The sequence below is a fragment of the Protopterus annectens genome, chromosome 3.part0 (assembly GCF_019279795.1).
Source record: "Protopterus annectens isolate FY-2018-M chromosome 3.part0, PAN1.0, whole genome shotgun sequence".
Classification (NCBI taxonomy): domain Eukaryota; kingdom Metazoa; phylum Chordata; order Ceratodontiformes; family Protopteridae; genus Protopterus; species Protopterus annectens.
In genome coordinates, this window is record NC_056731.1 from 1,148,061,746 (window position 1) to 1,148,086,606 (window position 24,861).

A 24,861-nucleotide genomic window follows, 5' to 3' on the forward strand; every position below is an offset into this window, starting at 1 on the left:
TGTGAAAATGGAACCTGTAGCCTCTGTCTATAATGTCCAGAATCCATTTGTCTTTTGTAACAATGTGCCAGTTTATTGAAAATAATGCCAGTTTTCCGCCCAAAGGTGCTGCCATTATAGCTTTGTTTTGCAGGCATAGGGGGAAGTCATTGTGTCTGTTTTCTAAATGACTGTGGCCTATCTTCTCCACCTCTTGGGGTTGGTACTTGCCACTGTCTAGCTGTGTACGATCCTTGAGATTGTCCTCTACCCCTTGGGCGTCTGTATCTGCCCCTTTGAGGTCTGTCCGTGGCTGGAAAGGACCAATTTTTTGAAGGCCAGTTTCTGCTGAAGCGTGGAGGTTGCACCTGCAAGAAGTCTAACTGTTTGCATAGATTTTGCTTTTTCCTCCATTTTCTTTAGTACCTCCTCAGCTTTAACACCGAACAATACATCTTTTTGAAGTGGTGCATCTAATAACTTTGCTTTGACATTGATCTGGTAAGGTTTGCTCCCTGAGCCAAGCATGTCTACCTATGACAGACCCTGTGACAGCAGCTCTACATGAGGTCTCTAAAGCATCAAAACCACACTGCAAGGTATGTTTACCCACTTGCTCTGTTCCATGCAACAAATCCTGCAACTCTTTCAAATCTGTTTTTTCTGTTTGTGTCATTTTGCTTTTCAGCTGGGATAACAAAAACTGTTGGTACTTTAACACATGAAATTGACAGTTTAATGCCCTTATGGTTAAAGTGGCTGATGTATACACCTTTTTCCCCCACCTTTCTAATGCTCTGGAATCTCTCTCTGAAGGTAAAGGGTTTTTAGCAGTAAAGGACTCTATCCCCTTGGGACCCTGTGAAATAGTTTCTGGGTCAGCAGTATGGCTTTTATAAAGGAACTGGTGAGAATCAGGAAAGTACAGTTTTGTACCTACCATAAATGTAGATGTTCGAGTGCTCATACAGCTGCAGTCATTACAAATGGGTTATCCTGCCGTCAGGCGGGTCCTCGGTCGGCCGAATTCCAAAGTCTAGGTCTGGCGTCGGTTGTTGTCGCTTCTTCCCTGACGTCAGTGCGGCAGGGGGTATAAAAGAGGCAGCCGACACCATTTTCTTAAGTTTTTCTTGCCCCAGATGTCAGGTGCCCCCAGAAGGAAGGCAAACATAATGTTATGCAAAGATGCAATGTTGATAAATCAAAAACAGTAGTTGCAAGCAAATACACCATAAAAGAATACCCCAAAAAGGTTATATGAAAAGGTGTTTGTCATAAGGCCTGTCCTAAGAGGGGATGGAGGGAGGGAAACCTGGACTGCAGCTGTATGAGCACTCGAACATCTACATTTATGGTAGGTACAAAACTGTACTATGTTCATCGTGCATACAGCTGCAGTCATTACAGATGGGTAGAATCCCAAAGCTAAGTAAGGGTGGTAGGCACTAAATGGAACTAGGAGGGGCTAGGATGCCCTGCAGGACTGCTGTGGCAAAGCCTGCTCTAGATTTCGAGTATAGTGGGAGTTGATAGTGCTTGGAGAAAGTGTGCACTGAACTCCAGGTGGCTGCTTCCAAAATGTCCTTGGTAGGGACCCCCCTGAGGAAGGCTGCAGAGGTAGCTGTGGCTCTGGTGGAGTGGGATCTGATGCATGCAGGCACAGTTTTTCCATGAAATGAGTAACAAAAGCGTATGCAGTGGGCTATCTATTTTGAAATTGTCTGTTTGGAAATAGCCTTTCCTTGAGCACCTGCAGCATAGGACACAGAGTTGCTCAGATTTCCTGAATGGCTTTGTCCTGTCCAAATAGTAACGAAGTTGTCTGTGAATGTCCAAGGAATGTAGTAGTCTTTCCCCTTTGTTTTGTGGATTAGGATAAAAGGTAGTTAAATGGATAGTCTGATTCAAAGCTACACTGGATACTACCTTTGGCATAAAGGTAGGGTTGGTTCGTAAGGAAACTCTGTCCTGATGGAAAATGATGAATGGTTGCACAGCCATGAGGGCCTGTAGCTCCGAAACCCTGTGTGCTGAGGTGATAGCCAGAAGAAAGGTTGTTTTCCATGACAAGTACTGTAGCTCTGTTGAAGAAGCTGGCATGAAGGGAGAAAGAGTCAGCTTTTCCAATACGAAGTTGAGGTCCCAAGCAGGGACTGGTGGTTTCCTTGGGGATTTCATATTCTTTGCCTCTCTGAGGAACTTCCTTAAGAGAGGATGAGAGAATAAAGGAGGATCTGTGTTGTATTGTGCAGAAATGGCTGAAGCGTGGATCTTGATGGAGGAGAAGGAAAGTCCATTGTTTAACATCTCAGCTAGGTACTGTAAAATTTGAGGTATATTTATTACCCAAGGAGTCTGTCCCTTTTCTTGATTCCAGGCACAAAATCGTTTCCATTTGGCGGAGTAGGCTTTTCTAGTAGAAGGTCTTCTGGCCTCCAAGATGACATCCTGCACCTCCTTGGAGAGGAGAATCTGTTGGGAAATCAAGGAATTCTCCATGCAGCTAGATTTAGGGTTTTGAGATGGCTGTGAAGGGTTTTGTAGTTGTGCTGGGACAACAGAAGAGGGACTAGAGGTAGGATCCATGGTGGGGAATGTGTCAGGCTCCTCAGGAGCGGATACCAGTGTTGTCTTAGCCAGTCTGGAGCAATGAGAATCATTTTCGGCCTCTCTGCTCTGGCTTTTAATAGAACTTTGGGCAGCAGAGGAAGAGGCGGGAAGGCAATAGACTGTCAATGTTGCCCAATTGAAGGAAAGTGCGTCCACTTTCCAGGCCTGTGGATGATAGGTCCTTGAATAAAATTTTTTCAACTGGCAATTTCTGTGGGTAGCAAAGAGATCTATGTCTGGCTGTCCCCATGCCTGAGTTATCTTTGTGAAAACTTGAGGATGCAACTTCCATTCGTGTGGATTTGTCATATTTCTGCTTAGGTTGTCTGCCAGTGTGTTTTCCTTCCCTGGCAGGAATTGTGCCTGTAGTTGAATTTGCAATTCCAGTGCTGTGTTTCATAGGGTCATGGCTTGCCTGCACAAGGGGTATGAATGAGTTCCCCCCTGTTTGTTTATGTACCACATCACTGTGGTATTGTCTGTCCTTATCAATAGCTGGCCTGGATGCAGTAGGTCTTTGAAGGTCATAATAGCCTTTTGCACGGCTAGCATTTCCTTTTGGTTGATGTGAAGGTACTTCTCTTTTCGGGTCCATTTTCCCTGAATGCACTGATCTGTCATGTGTGCTCCCCAGGCGTAGTCTGAGGCGTCTGTTGTGATGATTTGAGTTGCTTGAGGTACACAGAAAGGAAGACCTGTGTTTCTTTGGCAAGCTTGAGCCCACCACAAAAATTCCTTTTGAAGGCATGGAATGAGTGGTATAATTGCTTCCAAGCTGTGGCTGTGCTGAGACCATAAGTTTTTTAGGTACCATTGAAGTTTCCTCATATGCAGCTTTGCACATGGGATTAGTAGGATGCAAGATGCCATGAATCCCAGAGCCTGCAGGACTTTCCTTGCAGTTAGCCTGGTGTAAGTTGCCATTTTTCTGAAGTATTGAGACAGTTGCCCTTGCTTGTCTGGCGTGAGTTAGGCCATCTGGGTGGTTGTATCCAAGCTGGCACCCAGGAAAATTATTTGTTGAGAGGGTATTAGTTTTGATTTCTTTTTGTTGACTGTGTATCCCAGGAAGTTCAACAGTTTTATTACAAACGCCAGGTGCTGCAGTAGTATGTCCTTGCTGTCCACTTGGATCAGGCAGTCGTCCAGATATGGGTAGATTTGTATCCCTTGTAGTCTGCAGAAGGCGATTACTGATTCCAGGCATTTCGTAAACACTCTGGGCGCAGTAGGTAAGCCAAAGGGCAATGCAGAGAATTGGTAATGGGTTGAACCTGCAAGAAATCTGAGGTACCTTCTGCAATCTTGTCTGATAGGGACATGCAGGTATGCCTCCTTGAGGTCCAATGTTACCAGCCAAGACTCCTTGCCCAGCATGGGAAGAAGCTGCTGTAATGTGAGCATCTTGAATTTTGGCACCTGTAGATATGTGTTTAGGATGGATAGGTCTAAGATAAGTCTCCAATCTTTGTCTTTCCTTGGTACCAGGAATAGTCTGGAATAAAACCCTTGACCTTGTTCTTTTGCAGGTACCTCTTGAATTGCTTTCATGTCCATGAGAGCTGAAATTTGTTTTTGTGCCTCTGCCCTTTGATTTTGTGGCAGGTTTGGCATGCCTCTCATTTTTGGAAGGGTGTGAAAGTGGAACCTGCAGCCTCTGTCTATAATGTCCAGAATCCATTTGTCTTTTGTAACAATATGCCAATTTTTTGAGAATAATGTCAGTTTTCCGCCCAAAGGTGCTGCCATTAAAGCTTTGCTTGGCAGGTGTAGGGGGAAGTCACTGTGTCTGTTTTCTAAAAGACTGTGATCTATCTTCTCCACCTCTTGGGGTTGGTGCTTGCCACTGTCTGGCTCTGAAAGATCCTTGAGGTTGCCCTCTACCCCTTGGGCATCTGTATCTGCCCCTTTGAGGTCTGTCCTTGGCTGGAAAGGGCCAATTATTTGAAGGCCAGTTTCTGCTGAAACATGGAGGCTGTACCTGCAGGAAATCTTTCACTGTTTGCATTGATTTCACTTTTTCCTCCATTTTCTTTAGCACCTCCTCAGCTTTAACACCAAACAATACATCTTTTTGAAGTGGTGCATCTAATAATTTAGCTTTGACATGATCTGGTAAGGTTTGCTCTTTGAGCCAAGCATGCCTACGTATAACAGACCCCGTAACAGCAGCTCTACATGAGGTCTCTAAAGCATCAAAACCACACTGCAAGGTATGTTTACCCACTTGCTCTGCACCATGCAACAAATCCTGCAACTCTTTTAAATCTGGTTGTTCTGGTTGTGTCATCTTGTTTTTCAGTTCAGATATCAAAAACTGTTGATACTTTAACATATGGAACTGACAGTTTAATGCCCTCATGGTTAAAGTGGCCGAGGTGTACACCTTTTTCCCCCACCTTTCTAAAGCTCTGGAATCTCTCTCTGAAGGTAATGGGTTTTTAGCAGTAGAGGCCTTAATTCCCTTGGGACCCTGTGAAATTGTTTCTGGGTCAGCAGTATGGCTTTTATATAGGAACTGGTGAGAATCAGGAAACCCGTAATACCAGTCTGGTTTAACAGGAGCTGGAGGCAAAGAATCTGGATTAAGGCTGGCTTCTGTGTACACATCATCCAAAATATCTAAAACAGGAGGGATTGCCAGAGGCCTATGCTGGGGGAGCAGAAGAAATTCCCTGAGCCTTTTCTTGGAATCTGAGTAATCTTGGCCTTCCCAGTGAAAGTTTTCCCTCAATGTATGCAGGGTTTCCCCAAAAGAGAAATCCTCAGGGGGGGAGACCGAGGGAATAGACTCCTCTGCATCAGAGTCTTCGAATGGAGAATAGGCATAATCCTGGTCCTCAGATAGTTCTGAGGTAACAGAAGCTTGATCTGAGGAAGGGTAGTCTTCCTCTAATCTGGGCCTTTTGTCAGAGGGGGGTTGAGAACGCCTGATAAGAATAATCAAATCCTCAGCCATTTTAAGCATCTGTTTTTTAGACATGGTGCCTTGAGAGGGGGTCTGAGGAACCTGTTTTTTGGTTTTCATGGCTGCTTTAGATTTAGTGAAGGCTTTAATAGAGAAGGAGGAAGGCCTGAAGACCCCTTGAGAAATGGCAGGCCTGTCTAAATTCTGAGTTTCCCCACCAGGAGTGGCGTCGGTATCTGTAGTAGGAATGGGGGCCGAGGAGCCTGCGACCTCGGGTACTGAAGACACCGGTAATGCATTGTCATCGGTACTCAGGGGCTGCGTAGGCGCCTCGCTGAGTACCGGAGAACCGGTAGTCGGCCTTAGCGTGGTTTCAGTAGATGGTGCGGACCTCGTATGTAGGTCCATATCTTTGCATCTTTTGCTCAAAACTGGAGTCGGAGTATATTAAATTTTTTGCCAAAAAGTGAAGGGTGAAATCCGCCCGACGCTTAATAGTGCGCTTGTTGAATCTAGCACAAAAACGGCAGGCCGAGACGTCGTGGTCTGGGCCTAAGCAAGGTATACAGAAAGAGTGGAAAATCCTTATGCGGTATTTGCTTCCCACATGAAATGCAATTATTAACTTTGTCTGACATCGGTCTGAGGCAAGAAAAGTTTCCCCAACGGGGTACTTAGCTTTCAAGAAGACTTCGGCTGAAATACGTTCGTAAATCTCAGGAGCTGGCCGACCGGCACTTGCAAACTGCTTCTGCTTCGGGCACCACGCAGCAAGAAAGACTGAAGAAAATGGCGTTGGCTGCCTCTTTTATACCCCTGCCGCATTGACGTCAGGGAAGAAGCGACGACAACCGACGCCGGACCTAGACTTTGGAATTCGGCTGACCGAGGACCCGCCTGATGGCAGGATAACCCATCTGTAATGACTGCAGCTGTATGCACAATGAACATCCCGGTAATACCCGTCTGATTTAACAGGGGGCTGGAGGTAAAGAATCTGGATTAAGACTGGCTTCTGCGTACACATCATCCAAAATATCTAAAACAGGAAGGATAGCCAGGGGCCTATGCTGGGGGAGCAGTAGAAATTCCCTGAGCCTTTTGTTGGAATCTGAGTAATCTTGGCCTTCCCAGTGGAAGTGCTCCCTCAATGTATGCAGGGTTTCCCCAAATGAATAGTCCCCAGGGGGGGAGACTGAGGGAATAGACTCCTCAACATCAGAGTCTTCAAAAGGGGAATAGGCATAATCCTGGTCCTCAGAATGGTCTGAGGTAATAGAAGCCTGGTCAGAGGAAGGGTAGTCTTCCTCCAATCTGGGCCTTTTGTCGGGGGGGGTTGAGAACCCCTGATGAGAGTCATCAAATCCTCAGCCATTTTAAGCATCTGTTTTTTAGGCATGGGGCCTAGAGAAAAGGTCTGAGGGCCTTGTTTTCTAGTTTTGATGGTAGCTTTAGATTTAGTGAAGGCTTTAATAGAGAAGGTGGTAGGTCTGAAGACACCTTCAGAAATGGCAGGCCTAACTAAATTTTCGGTTTCCCCGCCAAGAGTGGCGTCGGTATCTGCAGTGGGAATGGAGACCGAGGAGCCTGCGACCTCGGGTACTGAAGACACCGGTAAAATAGTTTCATCGGTAGTCAGGGGCTGCGTAGGCGCCTCGCTGAGAACCGGTAGTCGGCCTAAGCGTGGTCTCAGTACTCGGTGCGGGCCTCGGATGGCGGTCCTTGTCTTTGCGTCTTTTTCCTAAAACTGGTGTCGGTGTATCCGACAACATGATATAATTACATTTTTTGCCAAAATAATGAAGGGCGAACTCCACCCAGCGCTTAATAGTGACCTTGTTGAACCTAGCACAAAAACAGCAGGCCGAGACGTCGTGGTCTGGCCCTAAGCAAGGTATACAGAAAGAGTGAATATCCTTATGCGGTATTTGCTTCCCACAAGAAATGCAATTATTAACTTTGTCTGACATCGGACTGAGGCAAGAAAAGTTTCCCCAACGGGGTACTTAGCTTTAAAGAAGACTTCGGCTGAAATACTGTTTGTAAATCTCAGGAGCTGGCCGACCGGCACTTGCGAACTGCTTCTGCTTTGGGCACCGCGCGGCAAGAAAGACTGAAGAAAATGGCGTCGGCTGCCTCTTTTATACCCTTGCCGCACTGACGTCAGGGAAGAAGCGACGACAACCGACGCTGGACCTAGACTTTGGAATTCGGCCGACTGAGGACCCATCTGACGGCAGGATAACCCATATGTAATGACTGCAGCTGTATGCACGATGAACATCTAACCTGGCCTGAACTTTTCTGAGGGGCAACAGTGCGTGGATCTGAGACTGCAGCACTCTTATCCTGTCCTGTGGCAGAAAGGCACGCATTTGAATAGAGTCTAGCACTGCGCGTATAAAAACAACATGCTGTGAGGGTTGCAAGGCAGACTTTTCCCAGTTCAAAGTAATTCCTAGACGTTGGCAAAGTGAGATGATCATCTCCCTGGCTTGAATGAGCAGATGCCTGGTGGGGGCAGCGAGGAGCCAGTCATCCAGATACGGAAACACCTGGAATCCTAGACGTCTCAAGTGAGCTGTCACCACTGCCAAACACTTGGTAAACACCCTGGGGGCTGTGGTGAGACCAAAGGGCAGGGCACGAAACTGGAAGTGACTGGCTCCTAACCGGAAGCGTAAATGACTCCTGGATGCTTTCTCCATTTTGATGTGGTAGTAGGCATCCTTGAGATCGATGGAGCACATCCATACTCCTTTCTCCAGCAGTGGAAAAATGGACTGAAGTGTGACCATCCGGAACTTGGACTTCAGAAAGTAGTGATTCAGTCGACTGAGATCCAGAATGGGTCTCGGGTCCCCTGTTCTTTTCGGCACCAAAAAAAGTCGCGAGTATGTTCCCGATCCGACATGGTTTGAAGGGACTGGTTGGAGGACTCCTTTTTCTAGCAGCTCCCTCCTCTCTGAGCCTTGGGATAAGGCCTAGAAGGAAGAGAAAAACGGGCCCCTACGGCTTATAGGGTCTTTCCCTCCTGTTCGCATCTGGTGAGGGTGTCTTTCACTTTGGGTCTGAAGAGAGAGGACCCATCAAAGGGGGAGTCAGTGAAGGAAGACTTAAAGGCCTCCGCGAAATGACACAGGCGCATCCAGGCTTGCCTTCTAAGAGCTACGCCTGAGCTAGCTGCCCTACCCGCCCCTTCGGCTGCATAAAATATGAGCCTCATAGACGAGTTGACAATGGAACCTAGGGTAGACAACTGGGCGTTAACATTCTGCGTTACCGCCTAAGGCATGTTACTCGTCAGAGTATCTCCTAGCTCCTTCAGGAGATCTCTTTGGAGCAGAGTGAAATGAAAGAGGTAATTCAACAACCGTAAGGTAAAGGTCGCCGAAGACAGGGTACGCTTCCCATACTGGTCCATACTCCTGGACTCCTTGTTAGGAGGATGGACTGAAGAAGAAGCCTCTGCAACTTCCTGCTGAGTGGTTGCCGCCACCACCAAGGAATCTACCGAAACCCCCTTGGTAAGGAACTCTTTGCCCAGGGGAGCCGACAAACTTGTTTGGACATCTGGGCACCGGTTCCACGGAATCAGGTTTCTCCCACACCCTTCGACAAATCAAGTCCAGGAGTTCATCGAAGGGTGGAGACGCCCAGGAGACGGAGGGTTGAGCTCCGAAGGCCTTGAGGAATACCGACTCCTCCTCAGAGGGGGTCTTGGAAGGCCAGTCATCTCTCTGCCTCAAAATCTCCAGGGTGTCGGAGAAAGAGACATCATCGGAGGACGACTTGGGGGACCCCTCTCACTCCTCGAGGTTGGTATCGGAAGTGAGGGACTCGTCCTGGGAGTCTATGTGCTTCCTCTTGCACAACTTCTTACTAGGTGGCTCCTCAGGCACAGACTCTGAGGGGCCCTCAGAAAGTAGGGGACTACTCAAGGGGGTATCCCCAGACCTTCGGGCTCTGCCATCCAAGGACAGGGGGGCATCAGAGGCTCTAGCCGGGGTGCAAGGGGACGGAGTGTCCGATCCAGGTGATGTAACTGATGATCTGGCCAGTGCGCTCCTCGTGGCCTCGAAGGCAGGTCCCCCCGAATCAGAGGACCAACCAGTCTCTGAGACCATGACCGTTGTCGGGATTCCCCATGCCGAAGCACCGAGAGGGCGGCTCAGAACCGACAGTAGTCCCAAGGTATCCACCTCGGGTCCGACTGAAGAAACCAGAGTACCAAAACCAGAGGATGGAACCGACATGGTTGGAGCAGACGCCGGCTCCGATAGACTCACATGGGTATCAGAGCTGACACGTGAACATCACTCGGTGCGGAGTACTCCGGCTCCGTCGACGCATGGGTGCTCGGTGGAGGAATCACAAGTACCAGAATGGGGACTGCCTCCGGAGCAGAGAACAGTTTTGCTAGCACCAGCGACTGCAGGAGCCTCTGGACCACCCCATCCACATCCAAATCAGACAGTCTAGAGGATTTGGAGGAAATAGAAGGAGATCAGGATCTCCTACCCGGAGACACACGCCTGACACTGGGTGACCGGCTCCAAATAGGCTCCAATAATATCGGAGCTGAGGTCGGCTCCAGCACCACCGATACCTCCTGCAGCCCCGAGGACAATGGAGCCGAGGAGGTAGTATCCCCTATCGAAACCTTCTCCTGCGGCCCCGAGGACAATGGAGCTGAGGAGGAAGTATCCAAAATCGAGACCGTCTCCTGCGGCCCCAAGGACAATGGAGCCGAGGAGGCAGCAACCACTATTTTAACCTTCTCCGGGGGCTCCGAGGAAGCAGACGGAGCCGGAGATCTCTTCTTGGCCTTGGAAGGCTTAGATTTAGGACTGGAGGAAGAAGAAGAATCTATGGACTCCTCAAAGGAGGGCTTAATCAGGCCCTTCAAAATCAGTTTATTTTTTCTTTCCTGCAGTACCCTCGCTCTAAAAGCATGGCAGAAACTGCAAGACTCCTGCAGGTGAATAGTCCCAAGACAATACACACAGATGGCATGGCCATCCATAATAGACATTTTGTAGCCACATTTAGTACACTTTTTAAACCCGGAGGGTTTATGCTCCTTCTGCTATTTAGACATGGTAAAAAAATAACAGCACACTGTTAACCGACAACGACACAAGAGGAAGGTGGGTAAACAACACCACTAACAGCCAAGGAACTCTAAATCAAACGTTTCTTGGAGTAGCAGGGAAGACCAGAACAAATCCAACTACAGTTTTAACACCAGAAAAAACAACATAGGAGAGGACTAGGTCCTCTAACTTAAACGGGCCTAGCCCGCCAAACAAAGGGATACCACAAACAGCCAAACTCACTAACACTCACAATGAAAATCAAGGAGAAAACTAGCTATTAAAATAGCTTTTGTAAAATAACAGACTGCTAAAATACTTAGAAAAAGTATTTGAAAGGGTACTTAGCCACAGACAAGCGAGACCACGTCTTAACTCTACGAGTGGCAAACGAGATCTGGGGCTAGGGCGAGGTGCATCTTGGGATACCGGGTTAGCCCAGCCAATTAGAGACTTTGTGCTAGAGAAATTTGGCCGAGTCGGAGCGAACCCGTAAGTAAGGAATGTAGGTGAGATAGGACCACACAACATCCCATGCTCAGCCAGCAAGATTACCTTTTCTTTTCTACTGAACTATCTTTCTCAAACTGAATGCATACATGAAAACCCAAGTCTGACTCTATATTTTTAGGCCTATTATTCTACCTTAATTTACTATGGTGAACTCATTAAGAATAAAAGGAAAACCTTCAGTCTAACAAAGGATAAAATATGCCAGCAATCAATAGAGGAGTAGGAGGGGAGGTAGATGGTTGGCAGACGTAGGAAGGTTGGGGACAAAAAATAACAAGAATTTATAATTTTACATATCCCACAAAACAAATATGACTCCATTCTTCAAGTAAGATATAGTCTACAACAGTGTTCATAACTTTATGTTTGTACCTCACACCTCAATTCGTACATCACCACCAACAACATTCCACCTTTCAATATATACTCCATTCGACCAGTGTAACCATGCCATGATGCTCCTTACAAGTAAAAGTATCCCAACAAAAAAGGCTCCACTCATTAAGAATGTTACTCATCTAGATTAAGCACCATCTTCCTTTTTAATTTTCCCACTGAATACTTGGGAGTTAACCTGATTCACTAAATGGGTAAGCATGTACACACTCGCGTTGTGCAATCAGCCTGAAACAAATTATGCTCTTTTGTATTAGGTTTCTGGAACTCAGCCACCAATACAAAACAGGTAAAATATAACCTTGTCAAGTAAAACAGGCAATCTTGTCTGTGACCACCCTGAATCTTGTCTGTGACCCCCCTGAATCTTTTCTTCCCCACTACATTCCCAAGCATACTCCGGCTTCTTCCTCAATATATTCTCAATCCACCTTTTGGTAAGCATCTCTGGTATCTCTCGCTACAGATACTTATTGGACTTTTGTCTGTTTAAGGATACAAAACACTCCTCTTAAACAATTACTATTTGATTAGGCTGTACTTCTGCATAATAAGATAAAACTGTATGAACTGTACTTGGAAGAGGCAAAGTCAATGTTACAAAACTCTTTAAACTAATGCAATGAACATCTGCAGTGGAAAGTCCCTTTCTAAAGGATACCTGGAGGCAAGTCTGTGCCCTTACCTTGGTCTCCAGCTGTACTTCCTGGTCCAGGAGAAGTTGCATGAGGCAAAGGACATGCCACAGTTGAGCTTAAGGTAATGCTTTTTGTTCCACTGCTACCACCATTCACAGTACCATTGAAGCGCACTGAACTGGAAACTGGCCCATTTCCACAGACACCTGTATCAAAAAAGGTTTTCCCAGTCAAAATTTTATTGTGTTCAGTTAATTCATCCCCTTGACTTTTCAATTTAGATTTTAATTAAAGGTTAATGCTGTGCCACCTGCATGACATGAGTCAATCAGCAACCAGTGCTAAACAGCGAAGTTTAAAACCTAGCAATCTGTTTCAATTTAAAATACAAAATTATACAATTTTAAATTCTAACATCAACAAAAGTACAGTTTTGTACCTACCATAAATGTAGATGTTCGAGTGCTAATACAGCTGCAGTCATAACAGATGGGTTCTCCTGCCGTCAGGCGGGTCCTCGGTCGGCCGAATTCCAAAGTCTAGGTCCGGTGTTGGTTGTCGTCGCTTCTTCCCTGACGTCAGAGTGCCAGGGGTATAAAAGAACCAGCAGACACCATTTTCTTCAGTTTTTCTTGCCCCAGATGTCAGGTGCCCCCAGAAGGAAGGCAATACATAAATTTGTGTAATAAAGCAATGCAATGTAATCAAAAAACAGTAGTTGCAAGCAAATACACCATAAAAGAATACCCCAAGAGGGGAAGGAGGAAGGGAAACCTGGACTGCAGCTGTATTAGCACTCTAACATCTACATTTATGGTAGGTACAAAACTGTACTATGTTCATCGTGCATACAGCTGCAGTCATAACAGATGGGTAGAATCCCAAAGCTAAGAAAGGGGTGGTAGGCACTAGGTGGGAGTAGGAGGAGCCAGAATGCCCTGCAAGACTGCTGTGGCAAAGCCTGCTCTAGTTTTGGAGTATAATGGTAGGTGGTAGTGCTTGGAAAAGGTATGCCCAGAACTCCAAGTGGCTGCTTCCAATATATCCTTGGTAGGAACTCCTCTGAGGAAGGCTGCAGAGGTAGCTGTGGCCCTTGTGGAGAGAGATCTGATGCCTGCAGGTACAGTCTTACCATGAAAAGAGTAACAAAAGCGTATGCAGTGTGCTATCCATTTTGAGATTGTCTGTTTGGAAATTGGTTTCCCTTGAGCTCCTACAGCATAGGACACAAAGAGCTGTTCTGATTTTCTGAAAGTCTTTGTTCTGTCCAAATAATAACGCAGCTGTCTGTGAATGTCCAAGGAATGTAGTAGTCTCTCCCCTTTGTTTTGAGGATTAGGGTAAAAGGTAGGTAAGTGTATAGCCTGATTCAAAGCTACCCTGGATACCACCTTTGGCATAAAGGATGGGTTGGTTCGTAAGGAAACTCTGTCCTGATGGAATATGATAAAAGGCTGCACAGCCATGAGGGCTTGTAGTTCCGATACCCTACGAGCTGAGGTGATAGCCAGAAGGAAAGCTGTTTTCCAGGACAAATATTGCAAATCTGTTGAGGAAGCTGGCTAAAAAGGAGGCAGGGTCAGCTTTTCTAGTATGAAATTGAGATCTCAAGCAGGCACTGGTTGTTTCCTTGGGGGTTTTATATTCTTTGCCCCTCTGAGGAACTGTCTCAAGAGGGGGTGAGAGAATAAAGGTGGATCAGTGTTGTATTCTGCAGAAATGGCTGAGGCATGGATTTTGATGGAGGAGAAAGTCCACTGCTTAGCAGCTCAGCTAGGTACTGTAATATTTGAGGTAAACTCAGTTTTCCAGGATTCTGGCCCTTTTTCTCATTCCAGGCACAAAACCGTTTACATTTTGCGGAGTAAGCTTTTCTGGGAGACGGCCTTCTGGCCTCCAAAATGACATCCTGCACCTCCTTGGAGAGTAGGGTCTGTTGTGATGTTAAGGAATCTTCCATGCGGCCAGATTGAGTGTTTTCAGCTGACTGTGAAGAGTTTTGAAGCTGTGCTGAGTCAGAAGAAAAGGCATTCGAGGTAGGGTCCATGGAGGGGAATGCGTCAGGCTCCTCAGGAGTGGGTACCAATGCTGTCTTGGCCAGTCTGGAGCAATGAGAATCATCTTTGGTCTGTCTGCTCTGGTTTTTAGTAGAACTTTGGGCAGTAGAGGAAGAGGTGGAAAGGCATAAACTGTCATTGTTGTCCAACTGAAAGAGAGCGTCCACTCTCCAGGCCTGTGGATGGAAGGTCCTTGAGCAGAATTTTGTCAATTGGTGATTTTTGTGGGAGGCAAACAGATCTATGTCTGGCCTTCCCCATGCTTGAATTATCTCTGTAAAAACTTGAGGATGCAACTTCCATTCGTGTGGATCTGTCATGTTCCTGCTTAGGTTGTCTGCCAGCGTGTTGTCCTTGCCTGGCAAGTACTGTGCTTGAAGTTCGATTTGTAATTCCAGGGCCCTGTTCCAAAGTGACATGGCCAGCCTGCACAGGGGGTATGAATGGGTTCCTCCCTGTTTGTTTATGTACCACATTACTGTGGTGTTGTCTGTCCTTATCAATAATTGACCTGGATGCAGAAAGTCTTTGAAAGCTGTAATTGCATTTGTTACTGCTAGCATTTCCTTTTGATTGATGTGAAGGTGCTTTTCTTTTTGGGACCATTTGCCCTGAATGCACCGATCTGTCATGCGTGCCCCCAGGCGTAGTCCGAGGCTTCTGTTGTGATGACTTGATTTGCTTGCAGAATGGGAGACCTGTGTTTGATTGACATGCTTGAGCCCACCACAGAAATTCCTTTTGAAGACATGGAATTAGTGGTATGATTGTTTCCAAACTGTGGCTGTGTTGAGACCATAGGTTTTTCAGGTACCATTGAAGTTTTCTCATATGCAGCTTTGCACATGGGATTAGTAAGATGCAAGATGCCATGAATCCCAGAGCCTGCAGGATTTTCCTTGCAGTCAGCCTGGTGCAATTTGATAGTGCTCTGAAGTATTGAGTTAGTTGCCCCTGCTTCTCTGGCGTGAGGTAGGCCATCTGGGTGTTTGTGTCCAAGTTGGCACCCAGGAAAATTATTTTCCGAGAGGGTATTAGTCTTGATTTCTTTTTGTTGACTGTGTATCCCAGAGAATTCAACAACATTATTACATAAGCCAGATGTTTCAGAAGAATGTGCTTGCTGTCCGCTTGGATCAGGCAGTCATCCAAATATGGGTATATTTGTATCCCTTGCAGTCTGCAGTAGGCAATTACTGATGCCAGGCATTTCGTGAATACTCTGGGCGCAGTAGATAAGCCAAAGGGCAATGCACAGAATTGATAATGGGTTGAACCTGCAAGAAATCTGAGGTATCTTCTGCAATTTTGTCTGATTGGGACATGCAAGTATGCCTCCTTGAGGTCCAATGTTACCAGCCAAGACTCCTTGCCCAGCATGGGAAGAAGCTGCTGTAGAGTGAGCATCCTGAATTTTGGTAAGAGTAGAAATGTGTTTAGGATGGATAGGTCCAAAATAGGTCTCCAATCTTTTCCCTTCCTTGGTACCAGGAATAGTCTGGAATAAAAACCTTGACCTTGTTCATGCGTAGGTACCTCTTGAATAGCTTTCATGTCTATGAGATCTGTCATTTGTCTTTGTGCCTCTGCCCTTTGATTGTGTGGCAGGCTTGGCATGCCTCTCATTTTTGGAAGGGTGTGAAAATGGAATCTGTAGCCTCTGTTTATAATGTCCAAGATCCATTTGTCTTTTGTGACAATATGCCAATTTTCTGAAAATAATGCCAGTTTTCCACCTAAGGGTGCTTCCATTTGAGTCTTGCTTGGCATGCAAAGGGGAAAGTCATTGGGCTTGCTTTCTGAATGGTTGTGAGTTATCCTCAGCAACTCTTTGTGTAGGAGCTTGCCATTGTCTGTCTCTAAACGATCCTTGGTATTGCCCTCTGCCTCTTGGGTGCCTGTATCTACCCCTTTGGGGTCTGTCCGTGGCTGGAAAGGACCAATTTTTGGAAGGCCAATTTCTACTGAAACGAGGTGGTTGTACCTGTAGAAAATCTTTCACAGTTTGCATTGATTTAGCCTTTTCCTCCATTTTCCTTAATACCTCCTCAGCATTAGCACCAAATAATACATCCTTTTGTAGAGGGGCATCTAGTAATTTCGCTTTAACATGATCTGGCAAGGTTTGTTCCTTCAGCCAGGCATGCCTACGTATGACTGATCCTGTAACAGCAGCTCTACATGAGGCATCTAGAGCATCAAAACCACATTGTAAGGTATGTTTACCCACTTGCTCTGCACTATGCATCAAATCCTGTAACTCCTTCAAGTCTGGTTGTTCAGGTTGTGACATTTTACTTTTCAATTGTGATAAAAGAAACTGTTGTTACTTTAGCATTTGGAACTGACAGTTTAATGCCCTCATGGTTAAGGTAGCAGAGGTATATACCCTTTTTCCCCACCTTTCTATGGATCTGGAATCTCTCTCGGAAGGTAAAGGATTTTTAGCAGTGGTGGCCTTAATTCCCTTGGGGCCCTGTGAGATGGTTTCTGGGTCAGCAGCGTGGCTTTTGTATAAAAATTGGTGTGAGTCAGGAACCCTGTAGTACCTGTCAGGCTTGACTGGGGCTGGAGGTAGAGAATCCGGGTTAAGGCAGGCCTCCGAGTACACATCATCTAGTATGTCCAAGACAGGAGGTATAGCCAGAGGCCTGTGTTGAGGTAGCAAGAGAAATTCCCTAAGCCTTTTCTTGGAATCTGAATAATCTTGGCCTTCCCAGTGGAAGTGCTCTCTTAAGGTATGCAAAGTTTCCCCAAATGAGAAGTCCTCTGGGGGGGAGACAGAGGGAATGGACTCCTCTGCATCAGAATCTTCAAAAGGGGAGTAGGAATGTTCCTGATCATCAGAGTGCTCTGAAATAATGCAGCCTTGATCAGAGGAGGGGGATTCTTCCTCCACTCTGGGCCTTTTGTCCGGGGGGGGGGGGTTGAGAGCCCGTGATAAGAGTAATTAAATCCTCAGCCATTTTAAGCATCTGTTTTTTAGGCATGGGGCCTGGGGATGGGCCCTGTGTAGTCTCTTAGAGTGCATGGCTGATTTAGACTTAGTGAAAGCCTTGATGGAAAAAGAAGAGGAAGGTCTGAAGACACCTTGAGAGGAGGTGGACCTGTCCACATTTTGAAATTCACCGCCAAGCGTGGCTTCGGTATCTGTAGTCGGGGTGTGGGCTGAGGAGCCTGCGACCTAGGGCACAGGAGACACCGCCAATGAAACGTCGTCGGTAGTCAGGGGCTGCGTAGGCGCCTCGCTGAGAACCGGACCACGTGCAGTCGGCTTTGGCATGGTGTCGGTAGAGGCCACAGACTTCGTGAGTCGGACCTTATATTTGCGCTTTTTAGACAAAATTGGAGTCGGAGTATCCGACGACATAATATAGTTAAATGTTTTGCCAAAATAATGCTGGGCGAACTCCGCCCGACACTTAATGGTGCGTTTGTTGAATGTAGCACAAAAGCGACAGACCGAGACGTCGTGGTCTGGGCCTAAACAAGGTATACAGAGGGAATGAAAATCCTTATGCGGTATTTGCTTCCCACAAGAAATACAATTATTAACTTTGTCTGACATCGGTCTGAGGCAAGAAAAGTTTCCCCAACGGGGTACTTAGCTTTAAAGAAGACTTCGGTTGCAAAATTTTCATAATTTCAGGAGCTGGCCGACAGGCACTTGCGAACTGCTTCTGCTTCGGGCACCGCGCGGCAAGAAAGACTGAAGAAAATGGCGTCGGCTGGTTCTTTTATACCCCTGGCGCTCTGACGTCAGGGAAGAAGCGACGACAACCGACGCCGGACCTAGACTTTGGAATTCGGCCGACCGAGGACCCGCCTGACGGCAGGAGAACCCATCTGTTATGACTGCAGCTGTATGCACGATGAACATCCGAAGCAATTCTGCTCATGGGTGTAGCTAGGCATACTCCAAGTGAAGCCACTGTGTACAAATGTGTGCAAAGTCATTTTTGAGATGTAGCACATTGCCTACCTTACATTTCAAAGGAAAACTCGGATTATGGGAATTTTAGCAAATATGTCACATACTTAGAACAACTATCACAAAAAGTACAGTTTTGTACCTACCATAAATGTAGATGTTCGAGGATCCACATTGCTGCAGTCCTAACCATTGGGTAGTCCGCTGTCCCAGTCGGCCCGAATACCAAAGTATATGGCTGACGTCGGTCAAGGCGCATTAGTCTGACGTCAGGACGTCAGGGTACTAATGCGCATGACCGACGTCATATCCTCAGTCTTTTCTTGCCCCAGATGTCAGAAGACCCTAAAAAGACAAGGCCAAAACCAAAAATAGCAAACACTCCTGCACCAAAAATATGTACAATATATACAAAACTAGAAAAGTATAACCTCACCCACACAACCACCCCTAAACACAGAGGGGAAGGAGGGAGGGTAAATTGGACTGCAGCAATGTGGATCCTCGAACATCTACATTTATGGTAGGTACAAAACTGTACTATGTTCTTCATTCCACATTGCTGCAGTCCTAACCATTGGGTAGAATCCCAAAGCAGAGGTAAGGGAGGCTGGCAAATCATAAAGAAGCAGGAGCTGTCAACATGCCTTGCAAAATAGCTGTGGCAAAACCAGCCCTAGATTTAGAGTAGAGAGGAAGGTGGTAATGCTTAGAGAACGTATGCACTGAACTCCAAGTAGCTGCCTCCAAAATATCCTTAGTTGCCACCCCCCTTAGAAATGCTGTTGAAGTGGCAGTAGCCCTAGTGGAATGAGGCCTAATCCCAGCTGGAATCTCCTTGCCATGATGGGAATAACAAAATGCAATGCAAAACCCAATCCACTTAGAAATAGTTTGTTTTGACACAGGCTTGCCCTGAGAACTCAAAGCAAAAGAAACAAACAACTGCTGAGACTGCCTAAAATCCTTAGTCCTGCTTAAATAATAACGCAACTGCCTGTGTACATCTAAAGTGTGCAAAATCTTTTCCCCCTTATTTTGGGGATCTGCATAGAAAGTAGGCAAATGAATAGTTTGGTTTAAAGCCACACTAGAAACCACCTTAGGCATAAAAGAAGGATTAGTACGTAATGATACCCTATCCTTATGGAAAATCAAAAAAAGGCTCTACCGCCATAAGGGCCTGCAATTCAGAAACCCTTCTTGCAGAAGTAATGGCTAACAAAAAAGCAGTCTTCCATGACAAGTATTTCAATTCAGCAGTAGCTGCAGGCTCAAAAGGTTGTAGAGTAAGTTTCTCCAACACAAAATTGAGATCCCAAGCAGGAGTAGGAGCTCTCGGGGGTCTTATATTCTTTGCCCCTCTAAGAAATTGCTTGAACAAAGGATGCGAAAACAATGGTGGGTCACAATCATAGTGAGCTGAAATTGCTGCAGCATGAATCTTAATGGAAGAGAAAGACAAACCTTTGTCCAGTAACTCAGTAAGATATTGAAGAGCCACACTCAAATTAGGCTCAGAAATCTCCAAATTCTTTGCTGCACTCCAAAATAAAAATCTCTTCCATTTTTCTGTACACTTTCCTTGTACTAGGTCTTCTGGCTTCCATAATCACATTTAAAACTTGTTGAGGAAGTTGAGACCTGCTGTGTTTCAAAACAGAATATGCCAGGCTGTCAGATGAAGAGAGTGAAGCTTGACATTGAGCAGGTGACCATCCCTCTGAGACAACAGGTGTGGAATCAAAGGTAAAGGCCATGGAGGCTTCCTTACCAGACTCCTCAGTAATGGGTACCAGTGTTGCCGAGGCCAATCTGGAGCTATTAAAATCATCCTTGGCTTGTCTTGTCTGACCTTCAGGAGCACCTTTGGGAGAAGGGGCAGAGGTGGAAAGGCATACACATGAAGAGTTTTCCAACTGAAAGAAAGAGCATCCACTTTCCAAGCCGTGTGATGAAACCTCTGTGTGCAAAACTTTGGCAGCTGGTGGTTTAGTGGAGAAGCGAACAGATCTATGTCTGGAGTTCCCCATGACACTGTCAAACTCTGAAATACATGAAGATCCAGTTTCCACTCGTGGGGATCCATGATTTGTCTGCTTAACACATCTGCTAAGGAGTTCTGTGCTCCGGCAGAAACCTTGCCTGAAGAGTTAGTTGCAAGCTGAGCGCAGTCTCCCATAAAATCATTGCTTGCCTGCACAACGGGTAAGAATGTGTTCCCCCTTGTTTGTTGATGTACCACATGACAGTTGTGTTGTCTGTTAGAATCAACACCTGCCCTGGAAGAAGTAACTCCTTGAAAGCCATTACTGCAAACTGGACTGCTAACATCTCCTTCATGTTGATATGTAGATGCTGTAGTCTGGCAGGCCACTTGTCTTGTATCCACTTTCCATTTAGATGAGCTCCCCAAGCAATGTCTGAGGCATCTGTCGTTAGAATCTGACTCGCCTCTGGCCGGGTCACAGAGAGTCCCTTGTTTAGGTGACATTCCTGAGCCCACCACAAAAATTCCTTTTGAATGCAAGGTATTATTTGAATGACAGTGTCCAAATCCTGGCAGTGCTGTGTCCATACATTTTGAGATACCATTGCAGCTTCCTCATATGCAGTTTGGCATTGGGAAGCACCAGAATACAAGATGCCATGAACCCTAAGGCTTGAAGGACTGTCCTTGCAGTCAGCCCGGACTGAAGAGATAGTTGATGGAAGTAAATGGAAAGATTCTTTTGTTTGTCCGGGGTTAAAAGGCCATCTGGGCTGCTGTATTCAGTCTCACACCCAGAAAGCACATGTCTTGAGAGGGTACTAGACTGGACTTTATTTCGTTCACAGAATACCCTAGGCATCTTAGCACTGCTATCACATATTCCAAATGCTGTAAAAGGTCTTCCTTTTCTTGAGCCAGAATCAGGCAGTCGTCCAAGTAAGGATAGATTTGAATTCCTTTTAGCCTGAAGTAAGCTATCACTGGAGCCAGAACCTTTGTGAATACTCTGGGCAGTAGATAAGCCAAAGGGCAATGCAGTGAACTGATAATGAGAATTTCCAGCTCGAAAACGCAGATACTTCCTCCAACTTAGTCTGATAGGCACATGAAGGTAAGCTTCCTTGAGATCTAAAGTTACCATCCAGTGATCTTTGCCCAGCAGAGGTAAAAGCTGTTGTAACGTCAACATTTTGAACTTGGGAATGTCCAGATAAGTGTTGAGGATAGATAAATCCAAAATTGGTCTCCACGTGTTCCCCTTCTTTGGTACTAGGAACAGGCGAGAATAAAATCCTAGGCCCCTTTCTGGCACAGGAACCGGCTGAATGGCCCCTATTTGGAGTAACAGAGAAATTTGCTTGTGAGCCTCTTTTCTCTGTAGAGGAGGAATGTCTGGCATGCCTTTGAAAGGAGGCAAGGTATGGAAATAAAACCTGTAACCGTGGTGAATGATATCCAAAACCCATCTGTCTTGGGTAATTAAATCCCAATTTTCTTTGAAAAGAGCCAGCCTTCCTCCCAAAGGTGCTGCCAGGCGAGAATGTACTGGCAGCTGAAAAGGTAGGTCATTGGGTCTGTTTACGAAAGGACTGACCCCTGCCCTCACCAGAAGTCTGAGCAGGTGAACTCCCTGTTCTAGGCCTAAAAGAACCTTGAGCTCTGCCCCTACCACGTCTAGACCTACCCTAGACTGGGAATCATAAGCAGGATATGTCCATCCCTTAGTAGGCCAATTTCTACTAAACTTCGGAGGCTGCACCTGCAAAAAATCTTTAACAGTTTGCATAGACTTAGCCTTGTCCTCCATTTTCTTTAAAACTGCTTCTACAGGCGAACCAAACAACACATCAGACTGTAAAGGAGCATCCAAAATCCTAGTCTTAACATGCTCAGCTAAATTCTGATCCCTCAACCAGGCGTGCCTACGAAGAACAGAACCAGTGGCAGCCACCCTCGAGGAGGCCTGCACAGCATCAAAACCACATTGCAAGGAATGTTTACCCACCTGTTCAGAGACATGAACTAAATCCTGCAACTCTTTACACTCAATACCTTCTGCCAGAGCATCCACCTTAGACTTCAATTGTGAAAGGAGATAATTTTGATATTTTAACATGTGAAACTGACAATTCAACGCCCTCATGGCTAAAGTGGAAGAAGTATACACCTTCTTTCCCCATCTATCCAAAGCCCTTGCCTCTTTATCAGGCGGAACAGGATTTTTAACAACAGAAGCCTTTACACCTTTAGGCCCCTGAGAGACAGTTTCCGGGTCTGCCCTAGGACTCTTAAAAAGATACTTATGAGCTTCAGGCACCCTATAGTACCTATCCGGTTTAACCGGGGCAGGGGGCAAAGAATCAGGATTCAGGGAAGCCTCTGCAAAAACATCTTCCACCACATTCAGAACAGGAGGTATAGCTAAAGGCCTATGCTGGGGTAAAAACAAGAATTACCTAAGCCTCTTCCTGGAATCAGAGAAATCCTGACCTTCCCATTTGAAATGCTCCCTCATGGAATGCAGAGTCTCTGAAAATGAAAAATCCTCAGGAGGAGAAGCTGAAGGAGTAGAATCATCCACATCAGAATCTGAATAAGGAGGATACTCCTGCAAGTCTTCGGTCAAGACTCAGAAGCCTCCGAACCCTGCTCAAAACTCTCAAACTCAGGTTCCACCCTAGGCCTCTTATCAGGAGGGGGCATAGAACCTCTAATCATAGTAATCAAATCCTCTGCCATTTTAAGCATATGTTTCTTAGGCAAAGACCCTGAAGAACTAGGAGAAACCCCCACTGAAGTTAAACCTGGCCTGCCTCTCAAAGAAGCCTTGGAAACAGAAGGGAGGCTCTAACCACCTTAGGAAGAGAGGGAAGAACAGCCACCTGAGAAGCCCCTTCAGCCTGGCGTACGTCCTGAGAGGACACATCCTGTAACAGTAAAGTCTCTCCCTGAGACCCCAAAGAAACTCCTGGCAGAACCTCCGGCTCCACTGAGCCTTCTAAAGAACCGGCGTCCGGGACTGTCGGTTCTTCCACTCTGGGCTTTGCTGCTTTGTCCTTGCGCTTTTTGCGAAGCGGCCGGAGCATCCGGCGGCATTTTATAATTACAACGCTTCCCAAAAACTAACCTGGCACAGTCTAACCTTCTCTTAATAGTGCGTTTGTTAAATCTAGCACAAGAGCGGCATCCAACAACGTCGTGCTCAGGCCCTAAACAAGGTATACACAAAGTATGGTAATCCCTATGAGGTATCTGTTTCCCACAAGAAATACAGTTATTCACTTTTTCTGACATCCGGTTAAATACTGAGGCAAGAAAAACAAAATATTCCCCAACGGGGTACTTAGCCAACTTTGATTCGGTCTGAAACTCTGACTTCAGAAACTTTCAGAACGCCAACCTGCACTCGCAAAACTGCTTCTGCATCGGACCATGCGGCAAAAAAGACTGAGGATATGACGTCGGTCATGCGCATTAGTACCCTGACGTCCTGACGTCAGACTAATGCGCCTTGACCGACGTCAGCCATATACTTTGGTATTCGGGCCGACTGGGACAGCGGACTACCCAATGGTTAGGACTGCAGCAATGTGGAATGAAGAACATCAGCAATTGTGTTAGGGGGGTAGCTGCATGCCAACTTGACATATTAACCTCATGTCCCTAGCTACAAACCAATTCTGTTTGTGCTAAGTTATGAAGTAGGCACCATACTTCAAACGGCATCAGCCATTTGACCCTATGTAATGCTGAGTCAGCTGTGCACAGATAAATAGTAGCAAGACAGGCATCGCTTCCAAAAGATTGTCCATGTTATTCCAAAATTCTAGAATCTTCCAAGACCAAACAAAGAAGGTTACTGATGGCATATTATCTAGTATGACTACTATGGAAGGCACTGGAAAACTAAATAATACATATGCCTCAAAACATGGGCATGCTGTCATTGCTCAAGAGGGCAAAACACCATGACCCAAAAATACCCTTTATAGTGGCATGTCAACTACAACTGATGTGATCCCTACTGCAGTGAGGTATACCAAGTATTGCCCTATCAGCTTCCTAAATTTTAAATGTAAACTATGGAGAGTTCAAATCAGCAGGCTAGGTACACATCTGTCATCATTCTGCTCTACACAGGCATTACAGAAGGCTGGCAGAGCACAATGCCCATGTTTAGGTGTCACTTGAGATAGATGATCTAATTAAGCTTGCAAAGATGCACAGAGTACATAACTGGAGATCCATTACTGCCCAGAGTTGTTTATTTTTTTGTTTTTGTTTGTTTAAAGTTACTCCAGAATCTGCTTACCTCCTCAAAAAGATGACAGTTGACTGGCTACTTTAAAAAAAATACCTACATTTAGTTTCCTATGCTATTTCTACTCTGGCTATAGGCCACTCTCCACTGGGTCTCTACAGATCATTTATTCCTCCTTAATGCACTGAACAATGCATCCCACTTTACCCTGTGTGTGTGTGTGTGTATGGCGGGGAGGGGTGCTAGCTACCAAAGACCTGCCTTCATGGCGCCCTATAAGTCTGTGCAAAAACAGTAAGTAGTAACAGCTGAATGGTGGAGGAAAGTACAGTTGTGTACACTTACCATAAATGTAGATGTTCGAGTGTATTCACTGTTGCAGTCATCACACTTGGGTTATCCTGCCAGGGCTAGCCCTCAGTCAGCCCGAATACCAGAGGCTTAGTATTTCTGCATCAGATGCTGTCACTCCAGGACTG

At 46.0% G+C, this 24,861-nt stretch overlaps 1 protein-coding gene across 1 annotated transcript in view; it reads right to left on the bottom strand.

Annotated features, from left to right (window-relative positions):
- GREB1L (GREB1 like retinoic acid receptor coactivator) overlaps positions 1-24,861 on the bottom strand; it is a 3,215,862-nt gene that overhangs the window by 1,765,953 nt on the left and 1,425,048 nt on the right. The window contains exon 10 of the mRNA XM_044065377.1: positions 12,188-12,346. Within this exon, the coding sequence (XP_043921312.1) occupies positions 12,188-12,346 (159 nt within the window). The remainder of the gene's footprint in view (positions 1-12,187; positions 12,347-24,861) is intronic.